This window comes from Hirundo rustica, chromosome 6 (assembly GCF_015227805.2).
Source record: "Hirundo rustica isolate bHirRus1 chromosome 6, bHirRus1.pri.v3, whole genome shotgun sequence".
NCBI lineage: Eukaryota > Metazoa > Chordata > Aves > Passeriformes > Hirundinidae > Hirundo > Hirundo rustica.
The window spans coordinates 51,411,896-51,428,513 of NC_053455.1; the positions used below are offsets into that span (position 1 = coordinate 51,411,896).

Consider the following 16,618-nt stretch of genomic DNA (forward strand, 5'->3'; position numbering starts at 1 on the left):
GCAGTAAATTCTCATCAAGGCTTTGACAACATTTATAATTACCCTGACAGATGATCTCCAAAGAGATCTTCATCATAAATACTTGCTAGAAAAGGAGCTGACATATAAAGAAGGTAAGGCAGGATGCATTAGAAGCTTTTCAGAGCAAGTGATCTGTTGTACAGCCATAAGGAATTCCAATAGTCCAGTATTGCCCAAGGGGGCTGTTATGAGGTATCAATATCTTCATTTTTGTTCCTTTCTCTTTTACAAGCCTGTTACCAGGCACTCTCTTCAATACAGTTTGTATTGGACTCTATCATCAGTAAAATTGACTTTTAAAAATAATATTATTTTCTTTATCTCTCTATGGCCTATTTATTGTAACTCGTAAACAGTTTTTTACCAGTTCTTCTGGCTGTTACAAATACAAATCTATTTATAGCCCATTTGGTCCAAGTAATGCTAATTTTCTTATCTTGTCCAAGCTACTACTCATTTTTATTAGAGACCTTAGGTTTTATGTCTCTGACACCTAGTGAGAACTACTACAGGCTGCCAGGGTGAGTCAGCAACATGATTTTTTCACAGCAGATTACAAAGTTACATGCTAAAAAAAAAGTGTCAAAGAATGCCTGCAGGTGGAATAAAATTATGGATGATGCTTCAGCATAGAGGGGAGTGTTTGATAGCCTCTTCTAACTTCTCTAAAATATTAGCAGGGGATGGGGAGAAGGAGAGAGAAGACTGAAACCCTTATCAAAACAATGAGAGACCAGCTCCTGTAATATTGTAGCTTTACAAAACTGTCTTGGTTCTTTTTTTTTTTGCACATCCAAGATTGGTGTGCTTTAGAGGTGGAACTTATAGCTTGGGACAGGAAAAAAACTAACAGGAAAAAAACAGTGTTCCACAAGATCACACCTTGTCTTGGAGAGTAAAACTTCAAGGTTACAGGGACAAATTTGTTGAACTTCTGATTCATGGTAAACAAATAATCAATCTCTCTGGCTATTTTTTTATCAAGGATCCTACGACAGCTCTTGAGGGAACTATGGATTTTATAAAAACTTCTGAAATCTTTGCATGACTTCAATCCTTTTTTCACCCTCCCAATGACTGAGAGGAGTTTGAGATTTTTTTGTTGTTTATTTTCTGTTTTAAATTCACCCTGAATTTTTATTGTCATAGGTAACTGAAGCCAGTTCCTGTCTCTTCCTTTCTGCTTCAGAGATTGTGAAACCTGTCCCAAATGAAACTTGAATTACAGCACAAGCAGCATTTCATGTTATCTGGTCAAAAACTGGAAATGTGACAAAGTCTGCAAAGAAATAAAAACACACTTTATTCTCATTGGGAGCTTTTGGAAAGATGCAAGTTAGCCTCCAAAGAAAGCAAAGCTCAGCGCTGTTAAGTTTCTTTGTCCAAACAGAGCTTTTTACCCATTTGAAATTCTGTTCTGTTACAGTTCCTCTGCCCCCTTGGTCACTGATGCAGGCAACTGAGGGTGAGGGATAATGGTCAGTCTGGACAAATGCATTTCCCCGTGCACAGGGCAGACAGAGGCACAGGACAGGTTATGCAATCACCACTGTAATTTGGCAGCCAAACATCACTTAGGGTTCTTTGCATAAAGGGATGCATTTCCTCAGTTGTAAACCTGTGACACACCCAGTTTTTAGCAATATATTTTCGTAGTGATTTATGAATGGTCAGACTTCACTTCTGCTAAATTAAACACTTATGGAAGTCATAAAATGATAAAAAGCCCAAGACCAATTTTTTTTTAATTTGTTAATTTTGCACTTCCTCAATACTCAACATTTTGAGTGCCACTGAGGGGAGCTCAAATACCAATTTGGGAAAAAAAAACAAACCTCTCAGGCTGTTGACAGAATCCACTACAGGTTTCTGAGTCTGGCTCATTCTCAGCCTTCAGAACAGAGGAGTACCTTTTATGATGTAAATATCCATCAAAAGTTACATAGCAGTAATTAAATGCTGCTGTCTAACCCTGCCTCTGAGTAGGACAAGGGACTGGCACAGCACTCCACAAGCAGTAGCTGGGGGAGGGAGGTTTTCCTCCTTCTGCATGCCCTGATTATCCTATCGTCAGGTCACCATGTCCCACCTTTCTCACATTTTCAAGATCCTAGTGTCCTCGAAGGTGCAAACTCTGCAGGGATTTCCAGTGTCATGGATCTTGACAGAATGACTCATTTATACCAAAACTTAGCACCAAGTACTCAGTAAATGAGAACACACACTGACAAAAGTAACTGCAAGTGCAACGATGGGACTTTTACAAAAGGATAATAATGAATGGAAAGTATTTCTAAATTTGCATCTTTAATAATATCTCTAACCACCCCCGTAAACACAGCTGAAGAGGTCTTGCTGTTTCCCTGCACAGTCTGCCACAGCCATGGCCTAGTGTAAAGTTTATCTCCATTTACATGGCTGATATTTAAAAAGTACTATTAGGAGAGACACTAAAAAAGTTCCCAAAGTTATGGAGCGATAATACCTCAGATGGTACAAAGACAGCTGCAACTGAAGCAATGCTGAGAAACTGCTGGAGCTGACCACCCTACAGCAGCTGCTTGCACAGGTATTGGGCTTTATTAAATTAAAGACTGGGTGGATGTGGTCCTCTTAAGAAAAAAACAACCAACCAAAGAAAAACCTCTAATGTGATAGTTGTGGTGGTAAACTCCATAAAGTAAGACTTGCAAAAGCACCAAAAGAAGAGAAAAAAGAAGCTTCTCTGAGTAAATTTTGTTGCTCTTTAGTGAAATGAGTTTCTTGTATTGCTAGCTTGCTTTGGATTGCTCCATACATCCCTTACCTTGGCTATGATCCGGCAGAGGTGAGCACCCTCCTGGGCAAGGCTGAATAAACTGCTGATGGCCAACTCCGTGACGTACAGACTGCCCGAGAGCTCTATCTGCCTCAGCAGGTTCTGGGGGATACAGGACAAAAAAACCTGGGGGAGTCAGACTGACAGCACGCATTTATCATTGCATTTGAATAGATGTAACCAAGGATAGTGATATTTAAAAATAAATATTAACAGGGTAAGACAACAGTGTGAGAACATGTGGTGTGGAACTCTCCATCTATTTAGCAAATTGTTATTGCATTTTGTCTGGGATTAAACCAGAATTTTCAGAAGACAACTAATTTAGTTAGTGTAGAAGCTGAATCACATGGTGATACAAGATTTCCGCCTTATTTATAAGGAACATTGCTACACCCTTTCTTACACTACCTTCTAAGGTTCTGGGTTCATCACTACTCTCAGTCAAAATGTCACTGACAAACAGACATATATAGAGATCTATATAAAGACATATAATTTACTTATCCAATGTATGAGATTAAATATTTTGAAATCTTTATAAATAATTATCTTGCTTTTGCATTTGTGTCTTTGCAGCTTTAGAGAAGCACAGCTGTGAGAATAACATGAACTCTATTTCATTTTATGTTTCTGAAAAAAGACAGAATCACTAGAATAATTAATTCTATTTCCTAGGAGAAGGAAGGTAAGCATTTTTGTATTTAATCCAACTTTGAAAGGAATGCAAGGAAGTATCCCACATTTTACACTGTTATTTATACAAAATTCAGTTACCTTGCCTTTAAGAGGCTCTGTTCTTCCACCTTTAGCATTAGAAAAATGCTCCATAATAATGCATTAGAAAAATACTCCATAAAAGACATAGCTTAAGAGTTCACAATTTGATATGAACCTGTCCTGAATTAAATCCTGATACACTGATTAGAAAAAAAAAAATTCTGTATACAATTTAAGCTGAAATCTCTCACACAGATACTTGGTTAGTATCTTAGTTAGCTGCTTCAGAGCAGCAAACTACCCCCAGACAATGTGTTTTTATGGCAAAAGTGGGCACGTAGCCTGACTCAATGGCTCAGAAAACTGTTCATAAAATTGTTTCTATAAACAAATTCTGATACAAGTTCTTCAGCCACACAAATACACACAAGATGATGAGGAGTCAATAATTCCACACCCTTAAAGGAAAAGGGAGTAGGATTTCAGGTGAGTCAGTAGGTGCCAAGATGCCCAAAGACAGAAATACCAGCAGTGAAGAACTGCTCTGCAGACTAAAAAGAATAAACATCTTAACAATGATAAGCTATTCACTGAATTTGAAACATGCAAAGTTATTTACACACTTCAACCCAAACATTTCATGTATTTCTCATAAATCCCAACCAAAGATTATTAGGAAAAAGTATTAGTAGCCTGTTAGTTCAATAGAAATTCTGCAAATATATTTGGGATACTCTCACCTCCTAGTAATAACCCTTTAAAACTAGAAGGGATGTTTCTGATAGCACCACTTTTTTGCCATCTTAACACATCAGGGTATGTCAAAGTTTAAGCAATAGCATGCATTGATTTTGTTTTGGCACTCTAATAAATACTTTTTGACTATTTGTGTTCACTAAGCCATTCCTTTCCTCTTTTTCTGCTGCGACAACACAAAATTTCAGTATAATCTCTAAAACATGGACAAATTTTTTGAGCAGAATTACATTTGAGGTTTTTATATGTGAGAAAGACTAGAGCATGCAAAAGGAGAGGAAGGGAGGAACGGAAGGAGGAAGGCAGGTCAGGATGGGTTGGCTAGACTTGCAAGCTGCTATTATTTCAATAATGGTCTAATGGAAAAAAATTATTGCATTTGCAGCCTCAGAGTAATTGCTCAGTGTATTTCACAGAATCAAAGTCACAGAATGGGTAAGGCTGCAAGAGACAACCAGAAGTCATTTAGATGCCTTGCAAGAAAGAGACATCAGGAAAAATAAGTAACATGGTGAGTCAAAAGATCATCTTGTTTGGGATTTGAGATTGTTGGAGAATTTGAGAATATGAACACCTAAATCTCATTGCAACATATTTGAGTTACTGATCATAAATCTGTTGAAAATTGAGAGCTGTAATTCTAATCCTTCTCTTAATCACAGAATTATAGAATGGCTTGGGTTGGAAGGGGCATCTAAAATCATCTACTTGCCATCTTCCTGCTACAAGTAGGAACACCTTCCACCAGGTCAGGTTTCTCAGAAGTCTCATCCAGCCCAGCCTTGGATCCTTAATGGATTCAACAATTTTGGAAGACCTTTTTGGTTTGTTGGTTTTTTTTACTATAAACTAACCTGTGCCTCTTGTGTTAAAACCAGCTCTATCAACTGGCCAAAATATTGGGCAACAGTCGTGAGTGTTTCATTAACACAAGATTTCATGGACTTCAGTATCTCTTCATCTTCAGTCTGTAAACACCTGAAAAGAGATGGGAAAGGGATGAGGGAAAAAAAGATGTAACAGACCTGATTGTCAGTGGTGAGGCCCATGTTAATCGCAGGATATAATTGGAATTCAGCTGTTCAAAAATACTTTGTGTCATTAGCATCATTCCAGACTTTAATCAAAGCTTTGTCCACATAGACTAAATGCACCATGAAAAGATAACAGTGGATGCTACTGAATAATTTTAGGATCACAATTTACATCACAGACTGCAGGCCAAATTTTGCTGCAGACACTGTGTTCTCATGCAGTTCAACACTGCTGTTTTCCTCTTATGCTGATAGCTTCACTCTTGGATGCTTGCATTTCAACTGCAGCTGTGTGTATCCACCCATCTTTCATGATCAATGAAAGGCTTTCAGTAATTTTCATTTCTTTACCTTCTCTGTCATAGTTTAATGATAGATGGATAAGGATGAAGAAAGAAATATGTGTCCAGATGAATTAAACAGCATAATCAAAAAAAAAATTTGGCCCTCTATACAGAATGATACATAAAGCACCTTTATAGAGTTAGTACAGTTGTCCTGCAACCAGTGATGTTTGGCTGTAATTGAAGAAATGAGATAAAGATGAAAAACTTTATACAATTCAAATAAAATAACAAATACTTCCTCACAGAAATACGTTCATTTATATTATCGAAACATCTTCCACCCAGGCAGGCCAGTGTCATGGAGGATATAGTCTGGGTGATCAGCCTCTCTACCTGCACACAGATCACCTTTTCAGCTTTATCTGTCAGCCACCTATACCAACATTTTGTCACAAAGACAAGAAAGGTGAGGGCTGATTTGGGGCAGAAACTTTGAGATTGGATCTCGTTAGTAAATCAGTGTGACACGTAGTAGAATATAAAACACAAATGTGAGCTGCATGGGTTTGGCAAAAAGCAATAGTGCTCCAAAAATGTTATTTCCTGATAACTAGATGGTGTTTTTTCCCTGATGATATCCCCAAAATAGAATGGCTTGCACAAGGTTTAAAGTAAGCCAGAAAAGAGTGGTTGAACTGTGCTGGAGGAAATAGGTAACTTACGTTAGAAAATGGAAATAGCATGAGAAGAATTACATAGATCTTTGTTTTCCAGTCTCAGCATTCCAGAGTGCAGCTAGATGAGTAATCCTACAACTACAATTTAAAGGAATGTGTATTTACATTTACATGTGTATTTATCCTTTGGTTTGATTCATAATGCATGGATATGTTCATACAGGAACACTGAGTACAAGTCTCAAAACCCAAGTTTTCACACCAGCTGAAATCCTGACTCCACAGAACTAGAAGACAACTTTGTCACTGATATCTGTCACAGCCAGACTTTCTCCCTTGATGTCTAAAATTCCAGAAAAATCCACTTGCATGCAGCTTTGGATCTACGTAAAACTCTTTGTGCAGCAGATCCCATTTCATAAGGAGGCAGTTTATGTAAAAGCAACTCAGTTCATCCACCAGAGATTAACCAAAGATTTAGAAAGCTTTGCAGAGTTACAGTGGCCATCTTCAAACAATTGAAGGTGCCTATGGATTTGTGCTTCTCATTAGAAGTTCAACAACAGAATAAAACTGCAAAATTAATATTTCAACTACAACATTTGTTACCTTTCTGTGAATGCTGTAAATTCTGAGCACTTCTCCACTAAAAGTTTTTCAAGCTGCAGAAAGAGCAAGAGAAAGTGGTTCTAAAGTTATATCCATACAAACAATTGCTTTACAAAAAACCATCTTGTCTGCTAATTGAAAACCCTCTCAAAACATAATATTTCATATGAACACCCTTCATCTACTTTTCTGAATAAAACAGATAGAGATAAAACTGATGTTAACAAAAAAAAGTAACATTTTCAACATATTAAATGCAAAGGAACTCACAGATGGAGTGTCAAAATACTTTAGTCCTGTAGTCCTCAAAAGCAAAATATTTTTTCAATGTAACTTGTCAGCATTATTAACATTCAGAATAGCCTATGATAAAATAAGATCTAAAGTAAGTCAATAATATTTCCATTGCTGAAAAGGGATTGGAAAGTCCTAAGGGACCAGTATCAGTATGCAAGAACTTCTTACAAATTGTTTAAAGCAAGTTTTAATTATTACAACAAAATAAAAATTCAAAAAACAAGGGAAATGTGACATCAGCTAAGGCATCTTCTCACCTGGTGCATTTCTTCTGAAGAGCTCCTGGTGAAGGTGGTGTACTCATTTATCATGGAACGCACGTGGCAGTTGACTCTCACTGTCATGCTGTGGACCCTCTGCCACCTGTTCTTCTCCAGCTTCTGAGCAATCCTGGTCAGCTCTGTGCTTATGATCCAAGCTCTCTTTAGCAGAAGCTGCAAGTTATCACAAGTGCTGTACTGTGAGGAGAGGATGAGTTCATTTTGTTCATCCTTCTCAATGCTGATGGGCTTGGACTGGAGAATGCACATACATTCACAGTCTGTCATCAGCTTCAGGTCTTCCATCCATCGCTGAACAGAGTCCACCTGGATTAGGTGCATGCTGGAAGGGAAAAAAGGAGAGGGAAGAATGAAATAAAGCAAAATAACCTTGGAATAACCACCAGCAACACCATACCGCTGCACCCAATAATAGGTTGACCAAAGGAAAATAATTGAACAAACAATTTTTTTGCAGTAACACAGTGAGACATTTAGCTCTTTATTCCAAAAACAGGTTCCGGATTTCTAATAACTTTTGGGCCACATATCCTGCTATAAAATTATAGCTGAAAAATCACTGGGTATTATAGATAAGTAAACAAAAGTTTCGACTATGTTTTTTGGAGAAAATGCTTCTTGTACATTCAGAGTTTAATGTGGAGAAGGAGCAAAGCTATGAATGTGTTTGCTTGTTGTTTATGGGACTGTCAGTTTTTTCTAGACACTTGGCCTATCCAGTGCTTAACATAAAATTTTACCTTGCAACATCTCTCCAAAGCCCTTCCAAACTTACACAGCCAAACCAAGATAGCGAGCAATACTGCCAGCAATATCTATTTGTTCCATGTCATAATCCCTCAAACTATAGCTGGATTCTACTTCCTGATCAGACCTTTACCTTCCCCCTTATTTCTCTTTGTTCTCTGTACAATTTGCACACTGAATTCCAAGACGCATTTTTTTCACTACGATAAATATGATAATATGATGTCAATTGGAAGGGCTGAAAAGTTCCTTGACAAGTGTACTCTGACACAAGGGCAGTCAGCCTGCATTGTGTGCCTTGCCCCCTCCAGCCAGTAAATTGTCATACCTAAGGCAGAAGTTGCAGTAATTCTGAGCTCATCTTTTCGAGAGATCACAGATTTCATAGTCTTAGATGGAGATGCCTACATTTTTTTATATAAAGTGCCCAGATCCTAATAAAAATACTTTAATCCTCACCCCACCCATACTAAAGGTTTCCAAAGAATTGAAGATGGAAGTGAAGAAGAAATTGGATTAAGTGAAAGCAAGAGAAAATGGATTTAACTATTTTTCTCGAATTTCTATTGGTATTCTACAGCTACTCTGACAGTGTAGTGGATTGTTGTCTACCTTCTGGATACATGTGTGAATTTTTATGATGAAAAAGCAGAAAGGAAAAAAAGAAAGTTTATATTATAGTCCCTATTCTCTTAATTCATATACTGATTTATTGCAACTCAGCAACACAGAAGTAACATTCTGTGCTGTTAGTGCTAGAAGAAAATCTGCAATTACATTAGCTAAGCTAAGGAGGACCAGCTGGAAGTCTTTTTCAATACTTGTGCTTCCATTTATACAGTGAGCACCAGCTGAATTCAAGAAAACTCCTGCCAGACTACTCCAGTAATATTCCAGAAATAAACAAAATGTATTTACATACACAGGAAAAGGAGGCTCACCTCAAGTATTTCATGTAAATTGACAGCAAACAAGATACAAGAGATCAGTTTCATTGATCCAATCTCCCTTTTCACAATATATGATGAAGCTACTTTTAATTTGAAACTATGCAGGCTACTGCTATTTAAGGTCTTTATTTCACTCAGCTCTGAATATTGTGTAATTGCATTTCATGATCGATTGAGGCCCACTTTCTTCTTGCTATGTGTAGTCTCCTTATTGCCTTTTTGGATCTGAAACAAGGTTTCCTAATAAACAAAAACAACAACTTTAGAAGTCAGAGACCATGATTTATAACGATGCGCATAGTTTGCATGCAGAACAGGATAAACTCATTTGACACAGAGTAATGTATCTTTCATTTCCAAAGTGCACTGTGATAATTAATTAAATCTCTGTTTAGTAAGTAGAAATAAAATTCTACATTATAAATTCACATGGACAAAAAACTGGAATAAAAAGTTAGTGAGGAAAAACCAAAACAAAACAACAAAAAAAGTAATTTGTATTTGTTTTAGTCCCAAAGCCATTCTTCACTCTAAGGAGAGAAAAGAAGGTAATAACGGTTGTAGAAGAAAAAAAATAAAAAGAAATATCATAGGTGTTAAAGAAACTCTCCTTGTTTGCCTCTGTTCCTACTAATTGCCAGAAGTACAGCTGTAAAATGTTGGATATTTTTTCACTGAAACTTAGTATTCCTTAACTAACAACAAGAACAAAAAGTAATACCTTTCATCTCCTTCTGGAGGATGACAGAAAACTCCCCTTGCTCCCCCTATCAGCTTTTCTGACACGTCATCCTTTAAATTAGGCACACATCATTATCACTCAAACTAAATACATAAATGATTCACATTCATCCAAATCTCACTTTATTTAGATAAAACCTTAAGCATTCTGCAAATGAATTTTTAGACTGAATTTTTTACATATTAAAATGAGGAAAGCAAAAAAGTATGATCATCCCTAATTAGCTATTAAGAATCATATTCCAGATGGCATTTACTGAACTCAAAAAACAAGTTGGAAATTTCCATTTTGTCTCCCCATTACTGGAAAAAAAAAATCTACGCCTACAAAATAAAAACAACCATAATGGTTCAGACAAAAAAACCCGAACTCTGGTTAGCCCATTATCCTGGTCCCAACATGCCCATTAGGAGATGCATAAGGAAAGATTATAAGTGTGGCAAGAGCCGAGCAACCTCTCCTTCCCATCCTCTGGCAATTAGAGGTTTAGGAACTTCCTCAGCCAGCAGTTGTGTCTGAGTAGAATGTTTTTACAATTCATGAAACAAAAGCAGCCATTAATCCCTTTTTGAACTCAGTTAAACTTTTGGCCTTTGCAACATCTAGTGGCAGTGTCTCACTCTTGTTTTTTGGTTTTTTTTTTAAATGAAAAAGTGTTTCTTATTGTTTATTTTAAACTTGCTGCCTGGAGATACGAACACAAACACTTTATTTTCTATATTCTAAGAGACACTGTAAATGAAATGATGGTTCTGTATTCACTCTCTTCATGAAATTCATTATTTTGTTTGTTATACCCCATCTCCTCTAGGTTATTTTATTTCCATAGCACAGAAACTCAGTCTATCTAGTTTGTCCCCTTATAGACAGTATTCCAGCTCTCTGATCATCCACTTACTCTTCCCCCCTTTTCAAAATGCTTTTTCCAGTTTCTCTGTGTTCCAAGATGTGATGGGGAAAACAGAACAAAATATACAAGATTTACATAAATTTATACATTTGAAACTTATTTTCTGCACAGTTCTTATTTTCCAACAATTCTTATTTTTTTTACTAAAGTATTTTCCAGAGAGCTGTTTCATTTTTACCTTTCTGAAAATACACTTATTTTGATTTCAGAATCTTTTCCATGAATGATAATACCTTTCTGAAAATACACTTATTTTGATTTCAGAATCTTTTCCATGAATGATAATACACAATATAGACTTCACTATACATGTGAAGAAAGAAATTGTGCTTCAGTCCCCTTTACCTCCTCACATGCTACTTTACATTCACTAACATATAATTTCTTCTAGAGTTTTTCAGTCTCATATTTTCCTGCTTTTATAACTATTTTTCAGGTCATTAAATACATTAAACAAGATTTTCTCAAGTATAAGAGACCTTACTTGTGTGATTCCCCACAGTTCTCTCTAATTTGCAAAAGTACCTCATTAACTGGCTCAGACCCTGATGTTTACAGACTGGAATTGTTTAGGTTGGAAAAGACTTCTAACACCATCAGGTCCAACCATTAACCCAGCACTGCCAGGTCCATCACTTAACCCTTCCCTTAAGTGTCACTTCTGCACAGCTTTTAAATACCTCCAGGGATGGTACACAAGCACTTCCATGGGGAGTCCATTCCAGTGCTTGACAACACTGCCATTGAAGAAATTTTCCCTAATTTTCAATCTAAACCTCCCCTGGGTTACTTTGGGGCCATTTCCTCTTGTCCTATCACTGATCTTTTGGGAGAAGAGATCAGCCCCCGCCTTGCTCCATCTTTCTTTTGGGCAGTAATAAAAAGAGAGATGTTCCTCCTCAGCCTTCTTCTCTCCAGGCTAAACAACCCCAGCTCCCTCACAGCTGCTCCTCATCAGACTTGTGCCCCAGCCCCTTCACCAGCTCCAGCCCCTCAATATCTTCCTTAGAGTCAGGGGCCCAGAACTGGGCACAGCACTCAAGGTGTGGCCCCACTAGTGACCAGCACATGGGGACAATCCCTGCCCTGGTCCTGCCAGACACAATACTCATCCAAGCCACAAGCAGCCAGTTTCTCCAGCTCAATGTTGTAGGGAACACTTTTAAGGTCTTGACTGCAGTCCAGGCAGACAGACAATGGACACAGTCTTTCCCTCATCTACTAAGTGGGTCACCTTGTCAGAGGAGGTCAGGTCGGTTGAGCCAGACCTGCCTTTCCTGAACCCGTCTGGTCCCCTGGTTGTCCAGGATGTACTGCATAATGGCACCCAGGTTGATGTGCTCCATGACCTTCCCCAGCCCTAAGGTCAGGCTGACAGGCCTGTAGCTCCCTGGATGCACCTTCTGGCTCTTCTGGAAGACAGGTGTCACACTGGCTAAAAAGCAGTCACCTGGAACCTCTCCATTCAGAGAGGTGTGCTGGTAAATGATGGAAAGTGGCCCAGTGAGTGCTTCTTCCAATACTCTCAGTATCCTTTGACAGATCTCATCCATCCCATAGACTTTTGTGATCATTTCCCCTTGGAATATGAGGGCTTCATTCTGTTCCCTGCCCCTGTCTTCCATCTCAGGGGGTTGAGAAGCTGTAGAAAAGCTGCTCTTATTATTAAAGACTGAGGGAAGAAGGCATTGGATACTCTGAGCCTTTTCTCATCCTCTGTTACTGTGATTTCCACCCACATCCAAAAAAAAAAGGGGGGGGTGTGGGGGGGTGGGGGGTGCAATCCTCCTTAGCCTCCTTTTTGGTGCCAATTCATTTACAGAAAAAATTGTTATTGTTTTTTACAGCAATAGCCAGATTAATTCAGGTTGGGCTTTAGCCCTTCTAATTTTCTCCCTGCATAACTCCATATCATCCTTGTAGCTCTCACAAGTAGGTCACCCTTTCTTCCAAAGGTGATAAACTTGCCTTTTTTTTCCCTGAATTCCAGCCAAAGCTCTCTGGTCAGCCAGGCCAGTCTTCTTCCCTGCCGGCTCATCTTCTGGCACATGGGCAGAGCCTGCTCCTGTGCCTTTAGGATTTCCTTCTTGAAAGGAAGATGTATAGATACATAGATGGATAGTAGTTACCCACAAGTTAAAATTACTGAATTTAGTATGCCATGGCATATTGACAAAAAAGCAATTTATCTTGACTCTACAGTATACACTATAATGTAAAAACAGTTGTAAAAATAATTCAGTGCAAAAAGAAAATTCAAGAGAAAGTCTTCAACATTTCTTGAAAGTCATTCTGTTTTAATTGAGGTTGTAAAGTATTTGACACAGTTTTCAAGAGCACTCAAGTGAACTTGAGTAACAAGCAATTTGAATACTTTGAATTCTAGTGTGTTTGCCTGTTGCCATATTATGTGAGCTTCTGTGAAATGTTTACAACTCTGACTGAATTTTCCCACAGCTTCCTGATGTAAACATCTTCTTTTTCACATTCCCTTCTGATGATAGTCAACTGATGGACTTCTAGCCTGGCCAGTGGGATAGAGATGTGGTAACCTTGTTCTCTAATCCCTAGTCATTCATCAAAACCTATAAAAATGAGGTATTTGTCTGTTCCTTCTTCAGTCTTCATTTTGTAGAGTCAAATCTCTGAGTATTTACTTGTGTCCACTAGTGACACACTTGCCAAAACCAGTCTTTTAAAAACGGTGTCATTTTGAAAAAATCCTCTGGTGTCACTGGCTGAGGCCACCTTAGAGCAACAGCATGTTAGAAGTGTGTTGCTTCAAAAGATGTTCGGACGTTGTTTAATTTAGATGATTTTGGACTACATGACACATTGCAGGTAAATTTCATCCTGGGTAAAGACATTAAAAATACTCCTATTTTAAATATCTAACAAGAGACTTGATATTAAAACTTTTATTTCCAGCACTTCTCTTCCTCCCCCCTTTTTTTTTCCTTTTGCTATTTTCTCTCATCTCTTAAGTAGTTTGTTAACCAACGAATCGAGATTTTTCGGATAGACAAGGTGGATTGATATCAAAATGATTGATCGCTCTCATGTTGGTGTTACATGAATGCAAAAGTCAAGAGTTAATGACTAGATCATTTATTTAAAATTTCCAGCTTGAAGCACACACATTTCTGTTTTAAATTGCCAATGTTAGCATGAAAAAGAGCTATACCTCCAATTTAGCACTCAGTTTCACTAAGTGCAAAAGTTTCATGTTTTATAACATTGTGTCGAAGTCAGAGCTGATCAATTCATGTGAATAACTCCAGTGGTCATATTTATAAAGTGTAAAGACTTCTGCTCAATCAAATGATGTTTTCAAGGCTTCTTAGCCTTTTTATCCATATTCACCTAATATGACAGATTTATTACCAATCCTAATGATAGCATTTAGTACGGCTTCCAGATAAGCCTATGTTGAAAGTCAATGACAAATCCTACAACTGTGTGCAAATTTATTATTCTGATTAGTGGTAGGTAATTAATTGGCAACAAACAACTTATTGAATTAATTTAGCTCCCTCTTTGAACATAAATAATCTCTAATTTTTTTCTAATTCATCTTTTCAGAATTATTCATGTGTATGCAATATAGCCAGGGCTATATCCACGTCAATACAATGGCCAGCAGAACTCAACTCTCAGTGGAAGGAGAGAGTGAAGAGCCATGGAGACAGTGGTCATTTATCTTCAATTGCTTTACATGATATTAATCACATAAAGGTGCCCTGTAGATACGTGATATTGTATTTGCACTGATATTGGTAAAGTTTTGTAGCGCTAGCTGGAGAGATAGCTTAAAACACACAGAGTTTAAGGTAAATAAGAATCAGATTCCTGGTTTTTTTTTTTAATTCAGTGCACATACTGTGTAGCTCTAATAATGTAATAGAATCCTATAAATATTTAGGTTTTGTACTTGATGCAGCAAGATAAAAGTACAGCCAGATGATTTGCAGGGTATCCTTTTTTTTTCCCCTCTTAATTTTACCTACTTATTTTCCAATGGAACACAGCCATCCAGCTTCACTGTGATGAAAGGTGACTTTAGTACAAATCATTTAAACCCTTAGAACATGGATAAAAGCTAGTTTCTAGGTTTTAAAAAAGTTACCAGGCTATACTGAAATGTTATTTTAATTTGCCTCAATGATTACTCAATTGTTACAGTTACAACTAACAACTTCCCCAAATTAAGTCAGTAATGGATAATGCAGAATTATTCAAAGATCACTATTGTAGAAAAGTCTATAAGGAAAGTAAAAACACTGTAATCACTTGTAATATATAAGGTATGATGTGTGAAGTTGTTTCATCAGGCCTCTCTAAAAGGCCATATAAGTAATTTAGTGTTAAATGCTGCACCAGCATTCTCCTCAGATCTTTACAGTTTTCTGAGAAATCCTCACTGTAAGTTGTCCCTCTAAAAATATCTGGAAATATTGTACCAGTCCAGAATTGCTGGCATACTGCAGAACTTAAGGAGGTCACCCTGTAAAATCACAGATTAACTAAGCTTGCTCATAAGTTTATGTAAACTCTAGGATAAACTTATCACATACTAATTTTCTGTACATGGGAATAGTTTCAGTCCTATCCAACATCCATCAGCTGAAGAGATACTGAAGCACTGTTCAAGCTGGTTTTAAGGAGTTTTACTTCCTGCCTAGCACATTAAATTGCTAAAACAGTAGTTATCTTGACAAGCACACAAAGCCACTGAGATCACAGAAGATAAAGACCACAGTAAAAAATTCTTTTTCCTGAGAAAAAGAATGAAAATGCAAAAAAGCCCCACTATTAACAAGTTAATGACATTATAAAGCTGTTAATTTTCCTCTTCAGGCAAGGCTGGACAAAGGGCATGCTAATATTGTCACAATGATTGCCAATCAAAATATGTCTGTTAAATTTATATTTGTATAGCATCATTAATTCATACAACTGTGAATATTAGTGCATTTGCAGTGTTGTTATTAGATAATAAACCAAGGAAAGTTTTTAAAACCACTAAGTTTGTTGAACCCTGTGATATCGGCATATTCAGATTTAATAAAAAGTTATGGACGCAAATCAGACTTAATGAGCTTTGATCCAACTTAAGGAACCCACCAGGTAATTTTAGCCACTCTAAAATTTAGACATGAGGGATGGGGCAAAAACTAATCTCATGACCCAACTTTGTGAAGGATATTGGTTCTTTTGTTCATCATGTTACCTGATGATTTGTAACAAACTGTTCTCCAGTGCACAGACAAAAGTAGTGCTGAAGATGAAAGATCTCATGACTCAATCTCTTTGCAAATGACAGCCTGGGCCTTGCAAAAAATGTGCAACAGTTATAGTGTTCCTGAGAGATGAGACAGCAGAGCTAAGAGATTTGTTCACAATGGCAAAATCCATTACTTTTGACTTAATTTAGCCCAATGTAAGAGGAATATGCCTCATGGAACACTGCACCACAAATCTACTGAGAACTTCCTTTCAGATTCTTCCAGGAGTTTAAAATCTGACATGGTGACTGAAGCATGTTGATAATCTTGAAGAGGTGTTGCCTTCAGCGCACATTTAAATTGCAGATCCCTGGGTACACACACAGTTCTCACTCCCATAAATAACAGGGCATGTTTCCTGCATCGTGAAGGAGAAAAGTGAGCAAGGCCAGCAACAAGAGAATGTGCTCAAGAGAGCTCATCCTGGTTCACTGCTTCCTGATGCTCAGACGACACTTGGAATTGAAAGGGACAATAGTTCTTA

The 16,618-nt window shown here is 37.5% G+C and overlaps 1 protein-coding gene across 1 annotated transcript in view; it reads right to left on the reverse strand.

Annotated features, from left to right (window-relative positions):
* The window catches only part of INSC (INSC spindle orientation adaptor protein), a 139,090-nt gene that overhangs the window by 50,158 nt on the left and 72,314 nt on the right, over positions 1-16,618 (reverse strand). The window contains exons 3-6 of the mRNA XM_058421058.1: positions 7,477-7,822; positions 6,923-6,975; positions 5,170-5,293; positions 2,828-2,941 (exon numbers count right to left, since the gene is read on the reverse strand). Coding sequence (XP_058277041.1) covers positions 2,828-2,941; positions 5,170-5,293; positions 6,923-6,975; positions 7,477-7,822 — 637 coding nt within the window. The remainder of the gene's footprint in view (positions 1-2,827; positions 2,942-5,169; positions 5,294-6,922; positions 6,976-7,476; positions 7,823-16,618) is intronic.